The following is an 18,673-nucleotide window of genomic DNA, read 5'->3' as shown; positions in this document are numbered from 1 at the left end:
CCTTTTAAAAATGTAACCGACGGGGCATGTCTTTGCCCACCTCCTCTCTCCAAGCTTTTGCTACCCAAGCATCATGCCCTGAAATGAAAAAGCTGGAAATGGCTTTTTTTTCCTTTTTTTCCCCATGCAAATGGAAATTCTTGCCGGACTCAAGGAACTGGAGCTTTTAAGGAAAGCATTTAATATGGCACAGCTCAACATGCACCCATGGGTGCGTACCCACGCCGGCCCTGCCTTGCTCACACCACTCCATCCACGGCTTTTTCTCCAGCTGACCCACAGCAAAATTGCCTTTTTTCCCCCTTTTCCAGATATTTTTGCACCTTTGAGCAAAGGAAAATGTAAGCAGGGGTGTTTTCTCATGCGCCAAATGTATCTGCAGCCCATTTTTTGAGGCTCAGAGCATCCCAAAGGCGTGGGAGCCGTGGCAGGTTTGGGTACCCGCAGGCTCAGCTCCACGCTGGCAGCGTCCCAAGCAAACCTGGGGTGCTCGATGGGGTAGCACCCATGCTGGGAGCATTTCCAGCAGCACAGGGCTGCAGCTCCTCTCTCCGCAGGTCACCACGGACCTCCGGCACCGCTGCACGGACGGCCACACCGGCACCTCCGTGTCCGCCCCCATGGTAGCAGGCATCATCGCCTTGGCTTTGGAGGCAAAGTAAGTTTAACCTTGCCACCGGCTTGCGGGGGGATGTTTCCAAATTTAGTAGCTGGCAAGCAAAACCAGAAAGAAAAAAGGTGTTGTTTTTCCCTCTGGAGCAACTCAAAATGGGGCGAAGTTATTCTAAATTGCTCCTTTTTGGCAAGGTTTGATACAGTGTTGTTGTTTTCCATCTAATCTTCCTGCAGGTGTTTTATTGAGCTAATTCTTCACTTGTTGCCATCTGTTGAAAGTTGGGGTTGGTGAGATAAGTCAGGCTTTTCATTTGGTGCATTGAAACTGCTGACAGCCGGCTCCAACAGGAGTTTTATAAATACTTCCTGGAAAAAAAAAATGTCGGCAAACATCACAGAAAATGGAAAATGTCTGTAGAAGTGATGGTTTTCAGCTAGTGTTTCATTTCTGGGGGAAAAGGACTACTTTTGCATAATGTCAAAAACCCACGCAGCGTGACCAGCAGCGACACGCTCCCTGCTTCAAAAGAGATGCTCTTTGCCTCTTGTCCCCATCCCGGTCCCGTCCCGGTCCCATCATGGTCCCCCAGCCCAGCAGTAGCCCCACAGGGGACCAGGCTCACCCCTTGGGTATCCCCATGTTACTCCATGGAGCATCTTCTCACGAGCTTCTCACTATTATTATTATTTTTATGGGGTGGAAATAAAAATAAGGCTGTGAATAAGCCTCAGGGCAGCATTGTGCTCGCGTCTGGGGATGGCAGTCGCGGCGTGTTGGCTTCAGTCCCTCTTCTCCGGTTTAATCCCAGCTCCCAGGTTGGGTGAGCACGTTTCCGGAGATGCCGTTTTCATTACAAATATATTAAGAGCGTTAGATGTAATTTTTGTATTGTTTAGCTGAGGCATAAAACGCAACATTAAGTACCAGGGCTTGGTGCTCAGGCACTCCATTACGACAAGATGGAATAAATTGAATTTCTGTTCTTAAATGTTGCTCAAGAGCAATATAAATCCCAGTGCGAGATGTGGAAGAACTGAATGTAAGAAAAGTGTGGAAAATTCTTCAGCAATATCCCCAGGCTGGGGTCTTGTGGTGGGCTCAAAAGCACACAGCGCTTAGTGTCCAGCGCCCTGAACACACAAACACCATGCAAACCCTGCCTAGGGGGTGGTTTTGGAAACACTTTGGGTTTCATTTTTCTGTTAAATGAGCAGGCCAGGGCTTTTTCCAGCAATTTTTGCCGTTATTCCTATGAAGGGAATGTTCGCTCAGCAGTGTGTATCAGCGAGCTGCCGAGCCTGGTACCCCACCTCAGGATATGCTTCGCTCCCGATCTCTTGCAAGAAAATAGGGAAAACTTTGCTCCAGTTATACCCCGAAGGGCGAAAGCTAAATACCCTTGGCCAGGAATAGATCCTGCAATGCCTGTGGGCACGTGGCATCCCTCCGTGGGGCAACCCCCTCTGCTAGGGCACCCTAAGCGATGGCCAACCTCCAGACAGGGTGTTAGCATTTAAATCATCGATTCATGCTCTTTTGGAGCAGGAAAGAGGGTTTTGGGTTTTTTTATTTTAACCCAATGGGAGTCCCTGCTGCTGCTGGGAAGACTGGAGGCAGCAGAGCCATCCCATGAGCCAAGTGTTGTTGCAGCCCCCTGCTCACCTGGAGGGATGTCCAGCATCTGCTGGTCAAAACCTCGCGGCCGATGCACCTGCGAGCAGCTGACTGGAAGACCAACGGTGCAGGGCATAAAGGTGAGGGGCCGCTGGGGTGGAGGTGGCGTGGCAAAAATGGCCATGAAAAGCAAAATAGAGGTCCCCAGAGCTTCACTTGTGGGAGCGTTCGCCCTGGATGGCCGCTCTCAGCTGGCTCGGGGGCTCCTACCATCAGGCTGTTGAGTGGAGGGAGGAGAGGGCGGTAATTTGTGGGGTGAGATGCTTGGAAGGCTTGCTTGGTGGAGGCTTTGGAGCCTCGCTTGGAGGAGGCTTGGAAGCCTTGCTTGGTGGAAGCTGTCCTGAGCTGCAGCATTGGCTGCTCCTTGCAGTAGGCTGCTCCCAGCAATGGGTTTTCTATGGTGCCAACGTGGATTTGGGGTGTAATTTGGGAAGGGTGATGAGCTCTGCATGTCGGAGTGCCCTGTACCCCAACGGGGTCAACTCCACACCTCCGACAGTCAGAGGATGCTCCTCCAAGAGCTGAGGAGGAGCTACTGGTACCTGCTTGGAGAGCAGTGGGTTTCTGAGTCTTCTCTCTTTCCAGTTAGCCATCTATATGGCTTTGGTCTGGTGGATGCAGACGCTATTGTGGTGGAAGCCAAGAAGTGGAAGGCAGTTCCTCCCCAGCACGTCTGCGTGGGAAGCCTGGACAGGGTGCCCAAGTGAGTGTTACGGGGGGGCTGTCCCGGGGCACACGGCCGCTTGGAAGGAGCTTTGATGGAGCCAGCTCTTGCGATGCAAAGGCTCAGCTGCTGTCCCAGGATTTGGAAAGGGAAATTAGGAGTCGGGTGGCTGGGACAAGCCTGCGTGCAGGCGAGGTGATGTTCATGGATTTTATGGTCAGAGTGACGACTGTCTACCGCGAGGTCTGTTTATTGACCCAGAAGTGCCTACCTGGGGTCTGTGCCTACAGCTCGGTGAGGAGCGGGTCCCGTGGGGGCTCTCCGGCACCAGCTTTGATGGCAGGTGATTTATTTTTGCCCTTTCTGTGCTTTTGCTTCCCCAGTGGGTGATCAGCAGGGATTTTTTGAGGGCTGACAGTGCTGTTTGCCATTTTGGAAACGGCTTAGGAAGACCAAAACCAACTCGCCCACTGGGTCCTACATGAGTGGTGATGGTTGGGCTCTCCTTCCTCTTCCACCAAACACCTCATCTTGATGGAAGACACCAAAAAACGGTGCTTCGTTGCGAGGGTTCCCAAATTTCCAGTGCCCGGGATCTCTTTGAATTTGGCTTCAGGTTCAAACCAGCTTAGGTTCACATCTCATCCTTGGTAGGTCTGTCCCTGCTAGGTTAAAGGGTGGGATCAGGGATCTGACCAAAGGGACGCTTCTGGTTTACCACTGCCTGACTGTAGAGCAAGTTGAGTTGTTCATCAGAAAAGCAGTCCCTTCGGAAAGACTTGCATATGCAAAGCAGGAATGAATTTGGAGCCAAGTGTGTTCATGAAACTATTTATCTGATACAGACACTAATTACAACCCAAAGAGGAACGCTGCACTGATAATTATAATAAAGCAGCGCCCTTGCAGCCCATAAGGCATAGATCTTAGAGGCAGTTCAAACCCATCTCGTTACCATCAAGCAATTCAGCAAATTCCTGTGCTAGGACACTGTATTGCAGTGGAGGATGAGATAATTTTTGCCATGAAGCAGTAGGAGACCAAGTTCAAATATAACTGGGTGCCCAGGCTGCCGGGAACTGGAGAGCGCTGCTGTCCCCAGTGAAATGCTCTGCCCGTCCCCCGCAGGTACATCAGGGCGGACCACGTGCTGCGCGCCAGCACCCTCAGCAGCGCCTGCGCCGAGCACCGCGACCAGCACGTGCTCTACCTGGAGCACGTCGTGGTGCGGCTCAGCATCTCGCACCCGCGCCGGGGCGACCTCCAGATCAGCCTCGTCTCTCCGGCAGGGACCAGGTCGCAGCTCCTTGCCAGGAGGTAAGAGTGGCCAGAGCGCGCATCTAGGCAGCATCCTCGTTTAGGGGGTTGCTGCAAGTTTGCTGAGGTTTTTGGGGAAGGTGGGGGGCATGCTCAGGTCTCAGCTGCAGGACGGCTCCATGCAAGGGTGGATGCATGCAAGGATCCCTAAAATCCTTAATTACCTATCTACCTTTTGCGATTAAATAAGAGATTCAAAGTCACGCTTCCTGATGCACGGCATTACCGTTGCAGGGTGTTCGACCACTCCAACGAGGGGTTCAAGGGCTGGGAATTCATGACCGTCCACTGCTGGGGGGAGCGGGCGGCGGGGGAGTGGACCCTGGAGATCCACGACACGCCATCCCAAGTGCGCAATCCCGCGGTGCAAGGTAAGGGTCCCCCGGCACCCGTGTCCCCCAGCGCCTGCCGGTCCCCCTCACCCCCAAAGCTCTTTGCAGGCTGCTTCACTTGGCTGTAACTTTTGCTGTGAGTTTTATCGCCTTCAGCAAAACTGTATTGCCCAAATTTTTCAAAAATGGGAATAAAACTTCAGCCCTGCTCATCTGGCTGAGCCGGGAGCGGGTTTTCTCCCAGCAGCAAACTCGCTGCAACCGAGAGCCAGGTTTCCAAAATTAAACCGTAATGAGTCAAAACGAGGAAACCCGAGAGCTGTAATTGTTGTTTGTTTGTTTTGCTTCGCTGCTGGGACATCTGGCTCGTGGGCTGGTTGTGCAATGGCGCAAGGGGACGATGCCCCTCAGGCTGCAGACGGACAGACATCCTCCCTGGGCTGCCACCGTGCTGGCAGGGGGTGGCTGGGCTCAGCCTGGCCCCCTGCCTGTCCCCAACCCCGCCGTGTGCCCCCCTCCCCGGCTTGGCCGCCTGCTCCCTGACCCCTTCCCGGCAAAGGAGCCAGGCTGGCGGGATCCGGCCCCGCTGGGAAGGGGCAGCCGCCTCGCCGGCTGGTGGCAGCGGGGCATGAAGCATCCTGCCTGGGGCTGGCGTGCGTTGTGGGGGTGTTAAAATCCACACGCTCATTGATAGGAAGCCAAGAGAATATTAAAAACCTCTCCCATGAAACCTTCTGGCAGGAGGCGCACGTGGGGGTTCATTGCGCAGAAAGTGTTTCTGTTTGCTGCCTTCACCCGAAATCTTTTGAACTCGGAGAGCAGCAGCGAAGCACCCACGGAGCTGCTTTTCCCGCTGTATTTATGGTTTGTGGCGGGTGTTTCTGAGCCCCTCGCGGGCGTCAGGGCTCGGCTTTATCTGGCTTTGCAAAATGAAATGAAAACGAGTGCATTAAGTCACCCCCCTCAAAAGGTCTGCACCAGGTTTGAAGAAGAGAGGGCAAAGCAGGAGGAAAAAGAGGGACAATGCTCTCAGCCCGCGGCACAAACAGGTGTTAAATGTTAATTTAAGACCATTAAATTAAACCAATTAAATTGTTTAATTTAATACCCATTAAGTACTATGGGCGTCCTGTTGCTGGCACTGCTGCATCCCCAGCATCAGCCCCATGCAGCCTGGGCTTTCCTTGCACGGGACATTTTAGATTTAAAGCAAATTTAATTCTTTCGGCGGAGGTGCGCAGCTGAGCTCTTCCCCGGCTGATGCCGCCCAGGCTCACCCTTTGCAGGCTCCACGCTGGCGCTGCTTGCTTGCAGCAGGCGGGTCCTCCCAGCCCTTCCGGAGAGCCAAGGGCTTTGGGTGTTGGAAATTTTAAGCCCTTCCTGGAAATGCAGGGATCGGTAGTTAAAGGCCATGGGTTTGAAGTGATTCGCGTTGATGAGGAATTGAAAGAAAAACAGCGCTGGAAAGAAGCAGCAGCATTTTTTTGGACGCCCTCCCCAAAGCAGCGTGGGTTGGGGAGGACCCCGGTGTGGGTGTACGGCTGTGGGGGTTCCCCAGCCCCGGGTGCAGCGCAGCCTCTGGGGGCCCCCGCGGTGTTTCCAGGGACACCAAGCTCAGACCTCTGACATGTCAGATAGGCAGGTGGCTGGAACAACAGCAGCAAGAAATAATCTGGCGTGTGCCGGGCGGTTTTTATCAGACAGAAATAATCCTCTGTTATGGAGCTTTTAAAATTAATGGTTCTCTCCGCACGTTGGACATGAAGGCTATGGTGATGCTGTGGTTTTTCAGACGAGTTATAGAATAAAAAATCCCTTGTAGGTGCCTTAAACGGCTGCATTCGTGCGGGCTGGGAGCTCAGGGGCTCATGAACATTTCTGGGTGTTCGTTGTTTACTTCTGCATTGCCATGCCAGTGGTGACGCCCAGATGGTCTGGTCTATCCCTCTCCTGCTTCCCCCAAAGCCGGCTCCCCTGGGGAGGAGAGGGATGGGGAGTGGGATGGGTGACGTTGTGTCTGCCGCCACAGGGAAGCTGAAGGAGTGGAGCCTCCTCTTCTACGGGACAGCCGAGCACCCCTACACCGCGCTAGGCGGCCCCCAGTCCCGTGGGAGGACGCTGGAGGTGCCGGCATCAGAGATGGAGCCGTCGAGAGCCGCCTTCCTGCAGAGCCAGGTGGAGGTGGTGGAGGAGGAGGAGGAGTACGCGGGTAAGCGCCGGCTGAGCTGCCTTGTCATCCCCCCCAAAGTACCTGGGAAAATGCCAACTGGGGGAGCCACGAGGCCTGATCCTGCCCGGGGCCGAGGCGGGCAGGGAGGAGCGGTGCCTGCGGCCAGCATGGGGCAGCAGGACGGCGAAATTAGAAGGTAGCAAAACGCCCCATCCCAGCGCTCCCGCCACAAATTGGTGGTGCAGCCGTCTGAGGAGTAAAAAAAGCTCCTCTGCCCACCTTCCCCCCTGGCGTGGGCATGGGCGGGCATCCCTGCCAGTCCCCGGGGAGCGGGTCCGGCTCCGCTTTCAAAGCTGCTCCTGCACCAGGGTGTTCAGCTGGAGGATGGCCGGGTGGGGTTTGTGCCGGGGAGGGTGAGCTGGAAGGGAGGTGAGCACCTGGAGCCATGCAGCTCCATAGGATAGATAAGATAAGATATACAAGATCTATAAGATAACAGGTATAGGATAAGACAGGTGGCGGGCGCCCAGCCCCTTCCCCACGTCTGTCGGTCCAGGGAGGGTGTGCTCAGAGCGTCCTGGCAGCGGGGCCTGGGGGATGCTCAGCCTCTCCCTGCGCTGAGCCAGTCTCTCCCTCCCCAGGTCCTTGCCACCCCGAGTGCGGTGACCAGGGCTGTGATGGCCCCAACGCCGACCAGTGCTTGAACTGCATCCACTACAGCCTGGGCAACATGAAAACCAGCAGGTGAGGGGTGGCAGGGGGTCCCCGCGGGGTCCCCAGGTGGTGGCAGCGCCTTTCTCCAGGGCTCACACCGCAGCGTGCGTGGTAGATGTTTGCACAGAGAAAGAAGCATAGGAGAGAGAAAATGGAGGGAGGAGGAGGCATGGGGATCTCTGCCCTGGACTAGGGTATGATGGGGTGGGGGACAGGGAGCTGGAGAGCCCTGGAGGACCTTGGCCATGTAATCATGTTGGGGAAGAAGCATTGGCTTCACCGGCTGGGGTCATCCATGGCCAAGGGACAGCTAGCTGAGGTGCCAAATCACTTCTGGAATTGGGGTTTCCACTCCTCAATCTCTTGGGCTGGCACAGGGAAAGTTTACCCATAGTGAGGGTTGCTGGCCAAGAGAGTCCCTGGCTCTTTATTACAGAGCCACAACATTCAAGACACCCTAAATCTTAAGAATAAGAAGTAAACGAGCCCAAATCACTGCCAAGGCTGGGGGACATCCCGAACGCTGCGGGCGAGGGGACGGTGGCGGGTGCCTGACTGCCGGGAGGTGGCCGGCTGTTGGCACAAAAGCCGGGGTGCTCTCGGTTCTTTCCGCAGGATGTGTGTGAGCTCGTGCCCCGCGGGGTTTTTCGGTGACAAAGGTGCCCGGAGGTGCCGCCGGTGCTACAAGGGCTGCGAGCGCTGCGTCGGGAGGGGACCGACCCAGTGCACGGCGTGCAAGCGGAGCCTGTACCATCACCAGGAGATGAGCACCTGCGTGGTGCTGTGTCCACCTGGGTTTTACACCGAGGAACGTAAGGATTTTTATTACTTGCAAGCCATAGCATGAGAATATGCAGGGGTTGCTTCTATTTTAAGTACTACGGGTGGAGGAAACACATTGATTTTTGAGTACTGTCTTTGAAATCCCGCCCTGGACCCACTTTGCACAGTGAAGGGAGGAGGAAAACCTCTGGGTGTTCAGAGGGTGGTGCAAAGCAGAGGCGCTCAACTCAGCTCTTAATTAGAAGACTGTAATTAATGATCCTAGCTGCTTGCAAAGCATATTTCTTCTTAGCAAGCAATGACAGATAAGGTCATCTGCAATAGCAGGGACCCGTTGCGGGGGGACGTGCCTCTCTGCCCCGGGGAGCTGGTGCTGGGGTGCAGCAGGGCTTTGCGGCTCCCACTGCTGCTTGGAAATGACCGTCCGGATTTTATTCTCCCTGCCTTGCTTTGTTTTTTGAAAGGTCAGAAACGCTGTCTGAAATGTCATCAAAGCTGTAAAAAATGTGTCGGCGAAGCAGACAAATGTACTGCATGCAAAGATGGATTCAGGTAAAACACCAGCACGGGAGGAGTTTATACCTGCGGCATTGGTACCTGTGGTTTAAATTTGGGAAAAACGATGGGAAATTAGAGTGAATTAGTTAAAGACCCAAGATCCTTCTTCCATGGTACTGCAGCTGTGGCATGGAGCTGGGAATTTAAAGGTGGTGCTTCGTGTCCCCTTCCTAGCTGAAAAGCACAACGTAAATTTAATTTCCTTTTCTCCAGCGCTTGCCAGGGTGGTGGGTGAGTGCTGTGCTGTGGGCTCAGAAGTGCTCGTCCAAATTCAGTGACCTGCGACCAGAGCAGCTCCCGGCATCACAGCATCTCAAATGGGGGCAAAAAAGCAATGAAAACATTTACACGGCATGTTGGAAAGCACATGTTTCCTCCCGAGTCTCAGGCGACTCCGTCAGAGCCATCCCAGCCAAACGGGGTGCTTGGTTTTGCTCACCTGGGAGAGCTGGGACTGGGCGGAGCTGCTCCAGGCAGGCTGAAATGCTCCCTGCAAGTGCAAAAACCCTTCCCTCGGCTTCATCCATGCAGGAAAATTTTATCTGATGTACCTGTTGAGTGGGGCTAGTATAGGATAGCGGTTTTCCAGCAATGCGGGTGCAGGTGGGGCAGCCCCGACCTCACAAGGAGCACCAGGCGCTCTTGCTGCTGGATGCTCCTGCAGGATGCAGAGCCCAGCTATGCCAGCGAGCAGCATCGGCACTGGGGAGAAGCTGTTTTCCATCCCCAAGCTCACATGGAAGTATGATCCCGTAGCGCTTTGCCTCACTCAGAGGCTGTAAGCAGGCCAGAGCCACGGTGTAGCAGCAGAGCTCTTTCAGACAAGGAAATTGCTGCTGCCAAAAGATTATCTACTCCCTTGGAAAAGCAAAAGTGGAGGCACTTGTCAGACATAATCCGCACGGCGCTTGCTTTTTATTGTCCGATATCCTTTTAAGCCAGGACTTCAAATCATCCCTGCCACGGTGAAGCAGCACCGGCCCAGGCGCGGCACTGAACCAATTTCCTTTTATTCTGGAGAGCCTCATGGTGCAAGAGGTCTTTGGGAGAGCCTGGCTGGCTGCCCACAGGAAAAAAATAATTTTATTTCCTCCTGGATACTTAATTAAGCAACCTGCAGCCGTGCCTTTGGTCCAGGCAGGATTTTAATTTCTCCTGAAGCACTGGGTGGCTTTCCGACACCTCCCGCGCTGCGGGCTGAGGCTGCTGCAGGGCACTGGGGGATGCGGAGATGGGGATGGGCTGCGTTGAGTCCTCAGAGCCTGGAGCTTCGGGTGCAAACCTCCTCTCTGCTTTCCCGACAGCCTGGCAGGAGAGAGCTGCGTGCCAGAGTGCCAGCCTGCCATGTACCTCAGCCGGGAGCCCCGGCGGTGTGAGACCTGCCCCGCCAGCACAGGTACGTCCTTCGCCCCGCAGCGTCTCCATGCAAAACCCCAAAACCCTCGTTCATCAAGAGCCGATGCCCACCGTACCCACCCCGAGCCAAGGCAGAGCGTGCCGGAGGGGAAGCAATCCCAGCTCTCCAGCACAGCCCGCGAGGTGCTGGGAATATGTTCATATTGGAAAGGTTTTTAGGGAGTTTTTACATTTTTATTAGAGCCATTCTTTATTTCCCGATCCCTCTGAAGCCAGGTGCTTTAGTTTAATAAGTTTGCGGGGGAGGCTGTAAAACCTTCTCGGAGTGATGGAAGATGGCTTTGCAGCGTATAAAAATGTCAGGCAGCCGAGGCGTGTTATCCCGGCCAGGCTGGCCGCTGCCGGCTTCCCCCCGCCTGCCCGAAGTCGCTCGGCGTTCCCTTTAAATCCTGCCTTTTTTGCTTCTTGAAAGTCCAATTATTTTCCATTGTTAATGTTTGCGTCTGCCCTCGAAATCATCATAGATCTGATGATAATATGATCTCTCGACAATTCATGTTCAGTGGCGTGAGTCTCATCTATCATACATGGGCAATTTCCTAAGACTAAATCCAAAATATTTATTGATCTTGTTGGCAAGCGTGGAAGGGAACGGGCTCTTAATCCCTTAAGAAAATTACTTCCCTTCTAATTCTTATTCCAGTCAGCGTAAATGTACTTCACCACAATTATTTTTCAAGCCTTTTTTCATCTCCTTTTCCTGTATAACCATTGCTCAAGCCCGGCGCGTGGAAGGCCTCTAATAATACCACCTCCATCACCCTGGTTTGCCGTCCAGCGGCAGCACGCCGGCGTCAGAGTGGGGCCCTCTGCTTTCTCAGCTCCTCTCCCAAGCTCTTCCCTCCTCCAGCTCCTCCGCAGCCCAATTTAGCATCTCTTTTTCCACACTACTCTGCGTAGGGTGGGAAAGCCAAACCGGTGCACGCTTGGGAGCAGTGGCTGATGCCCCGCAGGGGATTTTGATGTGCTGCCCCCAGTGAGCCCTTGGGGCTGGCTCTTGGCTCTGCAGAGGGGCAGGACGCTGGGTCCTGGCTGGGTTTTTTGGGATGGGAGCTGGGTTTTTTTGGGATGAGACCTCATTTTTTGGGGATGGGAGCCAAGCAGCCGCACAGGACCCTGGTGGCACAACAAGCAGCTTGTTTGCTCCCGGGCATGAGCCAGGCAGAGCCGAGCCGGTGCGCCCCATCTTACGCGGGGCTGTGGCCACACTGCTGCGATGTGGCTCCTGTCTCCGAAACCGCCCACGTCATCTGCCCTCGCCCCTGTCCCCGCAGGGCCGAGCGAGGAGGACTGCGCACCCTGTGCCCCCGAGGCCCCCGCGCCCCACTGGCGCTGCGTCCCCGCCTGCCGCGAGGGCTTCTACCCCGCCGACAGCCACGGGCTGCCCAACAAAGTCTGCAAGAGGTACGTTACCTCCCAGTCGTGACCGGAGCAAAGCCGGGACCGATGGGGAGCGCTGGCAGCAATGATAAAAAAAAAAATAATGCTGAAAACAGCTCACAGCTGGACCTGTTTACTAGGGAAATTAAAATAGGGATGAGGGAGCCAGGGCAGCTGTGGGGCTGGACCCCACACGCCCCTGCCCCATAGATTTAAGAGCAGCGAAGCTGCACGCTCCCCCGCCGGAGCCAGCCAGCCAAGATGTCTTAGGGCTACGGTGGAAGGGGCTCAGCCCCGGCCCCAGGCTCTTTGGAGGAGGAGGTGTGGGAGGAACGAGGAATGGTGATGTTTAGGCAAATATTCCAGCTTTCAATCAAACCGGCTCCGTTCGCCCCGCGGCTGTGTTGGAGGAGTGTTCGCCCGCTCCTTGGCCCAGCATGCGGGAGACTGGGAGATGCCGGGAGGCAGCAATTTGCTCCCACTCGCCGGCACTCTGTGCTTTAAGTGGGGAGTGGGAGTGGATTCAGCCTCATTAAAGTGAACATGAAAGGGAAGGATTAAAGGTGACTTGGGAACACGCAGCACAGTGCCTGCCTGCCCAGGGTTTCGCTCACCCACGCTGGCTATCCAGCAGGGAGGAACAGGGGACCAGCATCCCTTCCCAGGGATTTCGGGAAGCCACCATCCCCAGGCGGGAGGCACAGCGGCTGGGCTATTTTCCCTGAGCAAATGGGTGGGAGAGGCACAGCTTTCCCTCGCAGCCCTTTTTCTAACTGGGATTGCTGGGAGGAGAGGTGTGTGTCCCATTGAGCCTTCCCAGCAGGCAAGAGGAGTGCTTTTGGGATGTCACTAGCTGTCACTGAGCATCAAGCTGGCACCACCGAGCCCATTTTTCCCAGGGCTTTGGGAAATTTCAAGCCTCGGATTCGCTGTTTTCCACATCTTCTGGTTCAATCTGGACGTTGCGGTGCTGGCAGACGTTTTCTGGCCAACAGCCCATTTCAGATGGCCAGGGTCGGGGTGTCGGTGCTGGTTCCGACCATGGCGGGGTCTCTGTCCCCAGGTGCGATGACCACTGCTCAGCCTGCGAGGGCTCCAGTGGAAACTGCCTCAAGTGTAAAGAAGGTTTCAGCCTCCTCGGCGGCTCCTGTGTAACAAATGAAACCTGCACCAACGGTAAGTAGTTGTGGCAGAACCGCTGGCACCGTAGTGCTTCCCCAGTAGCAAAAATCAGGGTTTTGGGGGATTCCCTTCACAACGTAAAGCCAAAAGCGCTGCAGCTCTTGGGCTTGCTGGGGCATAGCTGCAGCAAGCCGGGCTCCGGCTGCAGTGGGCAGGCGGCTTACCTGGCAGAGCTGCTGGATATCTGCCTATTGCTCAAACACATCCAAGTGTTTGTATTTCGTTAGAGTTTAGTCTTGGGGCTAATTCTCCCACTTGCTGCAAAGCTGCTTTATTCCTTCATTAAAGCCATGTGAAAGATGCCCTTAAAAAGTGACTCCTTTTCAATTCTCTCTCTTCCAACACTGGAACGAATTGCACCGCCTGTTACGTGCAATGTTTGTTTATTTAAAATGTTAATCTGCTCTCATTTTCTCTTGTTCCTTGCCTCGGCCTCCCAGCTGACAAGACTTTCTGTGAGATGGTGAAATCAAACAAGCTCTGTGAAAAGAAGCTGTTTGTGCAGTTCTGCTGTCAGACGTGTCTTATGGCTGGGTAAAGTTCAGCGGCTGCATCCATCCAGGACTTCCACCAACTGCCAGCCCAGTTTTGCCAAATGTTTAGGACAAAAGTTTATTTTTTCAGCTTTGGGAGAGTTTACATGGTGCTGTCAAGCATTCGCTCGTAAGTTTGATAGCTTTAATATCACTGTCAGCGCGTTTCTATAGCAATATGTTAAGCAGAGATTGGATCGTACCCTGAGTGATCAAGTCCTGAAAGGCAGCAGACAAGCGGTGATATTAATACTCTCAAACACTCCTCATGAGCAGGGACCAATGCATGATCCATGTACCCAAGCTTGGTTCTTCGCAGAAATCCTACTGATCTGCCTGCTCCAAGCGACTGGCGGGAGCCCTCGCTGCAAAGGACGCAGGACTTCACGCATCTGCGAAGAAAGAGCCGTTTCTGGCTCAATTTTTGGTACCCTTTTCTGCTAGGTGACGGCTGATATAAACCTGCATTGCAAACGGCCGGTGCCGTGCTCTGTACATACGTAAAACGATGAATTAGGTGGTTGCCGGAGCAGTGCCCTAAAGCCCGTTCCTGCACTCCTGTTCGGATTCGGTCGGTAGCTGTTTCTCTCTGGCCGTGGCAATAACTGGAGATTTGAGGACCAAAGTGAGAGCTGATCCACGTGGCTCTGCAGGGGTGACAGCCCAGCGAGTCCGGCAGGGCTTTGCTCCGCAGGTAACTGCAGGCAGGCAAAACCCGTGTGCCTACAGGAAGGCTTGTGGACTCGGGGGGTTCATCCGCACGGACCAGCCTGTGGGGTCACAGCCTTACCACGAAATGTATTTCCGTCCTGGAACTGCTAGTAAGTTGCTGATTAATTCAGTTCTGGAATGAGCTAGATCCTTGCTCTAAGTGAGATGGTGTCCCAATTAATCTCTTCTGGCATTGTGTGTTCCAATCCTTCCCCTGTTTCGCTGGGTATACCCCTCTCTCTCACAAAATCCTCCTGTTCACAGCAGTGATTTTTCTTGGGCATCTGTTTCCAAAAGAGACATTCCAGGGATCCGGCCAGAAAACTCTTAATTCTACAGAACCCTTCCCTGAAACAAACCTTTTCATGCTCTCTCTTAATAGTAAGTCATGTGGTGTTTATATAATTGTGTTTAAAATATCCTTGGCTATGTTGTTTTACAGATTTTTAAAAAATAACTTATACAATCCTTGTTTTTTCTCTGTAGACTATTTTTTATATGGGAGTGGGGAATCTTTTTGTCTTACATCCTTCTCCTTTTCTCCTCTCTGACCTTGCAGAGCTGCTCTTTGCACCAGACCTATGTAAACACTCTTTCCTACGCTGCCTCTTCTGATTTTCATTGTTAATAGTTTTAATGAGTTAAACCTTTTGCCAATGAAATTCACAGTACGAATTGTCTCCAGTTCCTCATGGAGCTGGGATAATCCCTGCTTGGTTTCGGTTGCAACGACACACACCCTGCCCGGGCTTGCCCGCTAGAGCTTACCTCAGCCAGGTGAAGAGGGAAGAGCCACGCCATCACCGGTCCTCACCTGCCTGGACCAGACCCAAGGAAAGATGGAGCTTTGGTGAACTGACCTTTAAGTTAATAAACTATTGATCTCCTCTGACAAATGAATCTGTGCTTTTTACAAATTCATGCAGACCAGAGGCAGGGCAGGGCAGCGATGCACCGTGCATCTTTATTTTGCTGGACAAAGCAACTGTCCTGGCCGGAGCTCCTGATCAGCCCAGAGCACCTGCGGGAGAAACGGCTCAGCAACAGATGAGCTGCATCTGCAAAAACCTCGCTTTTGTTCTCATAAAGGTCTTTTACCTTCAGAGGAAACTCGTATCCCGAATACCCGCCCCATGGTACCTCTGGTGCACCCAGGGCTGTCCGGCTGGGGTTTGGGGCTGCGCTCCGACACGGCTGGGTGTATTCTCCTGTTGCAGGGGGAGCGCAGCATGCAGCAGGGCTCGCATGCGGAGGAGATCGCTCCCCTTCCCACCTATACACGGAGCATCCTGCAGCCCCCAGCACCCCATCGCAGTTCGCAGCAGCCGGGAAGCACAGGGCCACCTTCCCCCTTCAGCTGGCTGGGGAAGGAGCGGAGGGAGCTGTGGAGCCTTTTGTTTATCGTGTTGGTTTTGCCATGTTTAACCATGGGCCAGGTGCCCAGGGTAGTGCCTGGATATCTGGAACTGAGCTTTTTAAGTGTGAAAAAAAGAAAAGAATGGAGCCCTCCCATGAGGGAAGATGCTTTCTCAGAGCTGTGCTGGTGTGGGCTCCTGCGACTTACAGGTCTTCGCATTTATGAGATGATAAATGTGAATTAGTCAGATGATTTATCGCAGACAGTGATTCCTTCTGTTGCTCCAGGATTCCCCTTTCGGTCTCGGGCCAAACCAGAGGTCAGAAGTGGGGTGAAATTCTCCTGGCTTCTGCTCCTTCGGTTGTAAAATAACAAACTTGCATTTCTGTTGCTGTGTCACACAGTCAAAAACCAGGAGATGGGAATCGGGAGTACTGCGTCAGCTCTGCCTTTCAGTTCTCTGGCTCACAGCAGCCTGCCTCTAAATACTGCTCACTGGTGTATTTAGATGTACTGAAATGCTAAAAAAAGAGAAAGATGTTTACCCTTACATCCTTGGTATAACCTAAAATACACACTGGGTGAAGCAATGCAATTTAAGATGACCAATCCTCAGCAGTCCCAGCTTTATCCTGCTTTCTGCTGCCCTCCAGCCTGCCAGGGAAAGAGAAACAAATTCTACACATGGAGTTCACGCAACGATATCAGCTTCCAGCGTTTCCCAGGGCACTAACTCCCTCAGAAATCATTCTTGGAAACTAATAAAATTCAGATTATTTATCCAAGCTATTGCAATGCTTGCTTGGAGCTATTAAAGTCTCTCTGACACTGGTGTGCTCAGAGGAACAAAATGGCTGTGTCTTCAAGATAAATGCATATTTAGGCAATTTATTAAAGCCCGTTTCTCTATTGTCTCTTGGCACCAAAGACCAATCTATAATAGCTGTTTTCTGGAAAATCTTAGTGCGGCCTGACTCCTCGTTTGCTGTTTGGCTGTGAGGTCGCATCCACGGCCATCTGCCATTTTGCAGTTGGCAGGTGGGGAACACGCATCTTAAAAATCATTGCTTTGACTTTCCATTACAAAGAAAGGGCTTTTAAGAGCTCGTGTGCAGCATCTGAGACCAAGAATCTGTCTGCTCTCAATTACAATTCTATTATGCTGTAGAGCTGAGGCACACAGCTGTATTTTGCTAAGGGAGAAAGGTCTGCCTTTAATTTGGCCTTGTCAGAGGCAGGACCTGCTTTCCAGGAGGCTGAAGAGGGTCTCCTTTTAATGACTGCCTGAAATGACTGAAGACTCTGTTGTCTTTACCACCACACGATTCCTGAGTCACGTACAACAGTGCTGCTAATTCTTTGCTTCTGCTTATGACAGCTCACGACTTTTTCTTGCTCTCTCCTAACTGCTTTTAAACAAATGCGGATGTCATAAAAACTTGACTACGTGCTTTTGTATACAGCTTTGGTGAGGGTGTTTTTTAAGTCGGGAGCACAGGAGCTGCCTGACCCCAGCTGACACCTCCGCAGGGATTGCCAGCCAGAACAGAGCCAGCTCTGACGCTGCAGTCCTGGGGAACGAGCCAGGCGTCACTCTCAGGGTGATGCTGCTAGATGCTCCCAAAAGAAAAGTATGAGCCATCGCTGTGCGGTGCCAAACGTGGCTGCAGCATTTAACCTATTATCACATCCTCTGGGTTCACAGAAATGTCACAGCTCACGAAAAAAAACCTTCCCTCGATAGCAGTGGATCCAGAAATGATTTTGCCTCCTCTTGCTCAGGGGGCCATGAGGGCTGGGGAAGTATTTTTCCAGGGCCACAGAAGCAGTGGCTTGGTGACATTCAGCAGGATTTGAGATCTGGGGGTGGTCAACCGCTTCCCTTCGCATGCCACCTTCAGTCCATGTCATCCGCGCTGTGGTTCACCCGCCTGCAAAGCCCTACTGCCGCCAGCTGAGCCCTGCCGGCGGGGCCAAGCGCCTTGGCCGCAGCAGCCCAACGCTGCCGCCGGGCAGCGTGCCAGCCTCGGACCGAGTGACCTGCTTTACGTTGGAGCTGCCTGGCCGAACACGGCAGGCTGAGCCGTCTCAGCTCCCCCGCGGCTACCCCCAGCTCTTCCTCGCTGTTCCCCAGATTCCTAAAGGAGGGGGTGTGGTGACACTTGAAAGCGCATTTTGTATCTCACAGGCGAAGGCTGGATGTCACGCCACAGCCTGTGGCGTGTTCCCAGCCCATCACGGCTGCTCCGAGACCGGGAACGCACATTGAAGTGCCAGAGCAACTGTCTCAAGTGCTGCAGGGGGAAGGTGCTTATGGGCAACTCTGTGTCCAGGAGCAAAGGCTGAGCTGCTCCTTGGGTGGAGGAGAGAAAGCACCAAGCGCTGCAGTTGTTGCGGAAGGCTGACCTGGCTGCGTAGCAGGAAGGGAGCAGCATGTGTTTGAACAAGCACAGTCCCATCGGCTAAGCGCACGGGAGCCAACTCTATCCAAAAGGAAAACAGCTTGCTTGCTGCTAGACATCTGCACGAAGCAGGCTCCCAGCCCGCTCTGCCTCCATTTCTGCAGATTTAGTCTGCGCTTGGAAGCACCAGAAGCAGAGAGGGAACCTCTGGTGACATCTTCGTGCTGCTTTAGGGTACCGCTGATAGCAAAGCCAAGCGCTGATCGAGGGGCTCGGGCGCTGGGCTGGCTGCCGGCCCTGCGTGCTGCCCTGCCCGGCCGTGAGCTGCAGGGAGGCCTGGGGTGGCCAAGGGCAGCGCGGAGCAGGGACCTCGCCTCCGCCAGGAGCGGCCTTGCTCCGCGGAGGCACGGCTGCCCCGCTCACCGGCACGGCTGCGGCCGGACCGCTCCGCTCCGGGGTGCCGGGACACCGGGGAGGGGGCCCGGGAGGCCTGGGGACGCTTTTGCGAGGGGCAGAGGCGTTGGCGGGACACCGGGGCCCTCTGCTGACGGGCCGCCGCGGTGCCACCGCTGGGGGAGAGCGGCTGCCCGGGGCGCGGCGCCTTGGCCCTCCCCGCAGGGTTCAACTGCACGGAAAATCACGGCGAAAAGACCTTTATGGGGGCGAGAGTGAGGAGGGGACGGAGGCCGGAGGAGAAGGGCTGCAGGACGCCCGGGGCCCCCGCCCGGCCGCCCCGGCGGCTCGGGGAGGAGGCGCTGAGGAGAGGGCGGGCGGCGGGGCGGTGCCTGCCCCTCGCTCGCTGCCTCGGCGCTCGGCTGGGCGGCCTGGCGCGGCTCGGCGCTCGGCGGGTTGGCCTGGCGCGGC

The 18,673-nt window shown here is 54.4% G+C and overlaps 1 protein-coding gene across 1 annotated transcript in view; it reads left to right on the top strand.

Annotated features, from left to right (window-relative positions):
• Positions 1-13,690, top strand: part of PCSK6 (proprotein convertase subtilisin/kexin type 6) — a gene marked incomplete at its 5' end in the record, with an annotated part of 35,765 nt that extends 22,075 nt beyond the window's left edge. Inside the window, 13 exons of the mRNA XM_082321454.1 lie at positions 558-658; positions 2,267-2,370; positions 2,876-2,993; positions 4,083-4,271; positions 4,506-4,642; positions 6,633-6,812; positions 7,415-7,517; positions 8,103-8,299; positions 8,735-8,822; positions 10,133-10,224; positions 11,519-11,648; positions 12,688-12,800; positions 13,247-13,690. Of these exons, the coding sequence (XP_082177580.1) occupies positions 558-658; positions 2,267-2,370; positions 2,876-2,993; positions 4,083-4,271; positions 4,506-4,642; positions 6,633-6,812; positions 7,415-7,517; positions 8,103-8,299; positions 8,735-8,822; positions 10,133-10,224; positions 11,519-11,648; positions 12,688-12,800; positions 13,247-13,344 (1,650 nt within the window). The 3' untranslated portion in view covers positions 13,345-13,690. The remainder of the gene's footprint in view (positions 1-557; positions 659-2,266; positions 2,371-2,875; positions 2,994-4,082; positions 4,272-4,505; positions 4,643-6,632; positions 6,813-7,414; positions 7,518-8,102; positions 8,300-8,734; positions 8,823-10,132; positions 10,225-11,518; positions 11,649-12,687; positions 12,801-13,246) is intronic.
• Between the last annotated feature and the right edge of the window lie 4,983 nt (positions 13,691-18,673).

The sequence above is a fragment of the Platalea leucorodia genome, assembly GCF_965183815.1.
Source record: "Platalea leucorodia genome assembly, chromosome: 9".
Taxonomy (NCBI): Eukaryota; Metazoa; Chordata; class Aves; order Pelecaniformes; family Threskiornithidae; genus Platalea; species Platalea leucorodia.
This window is presented reverse-complemented; position numbering and strand designations above follow the sequence as displayed.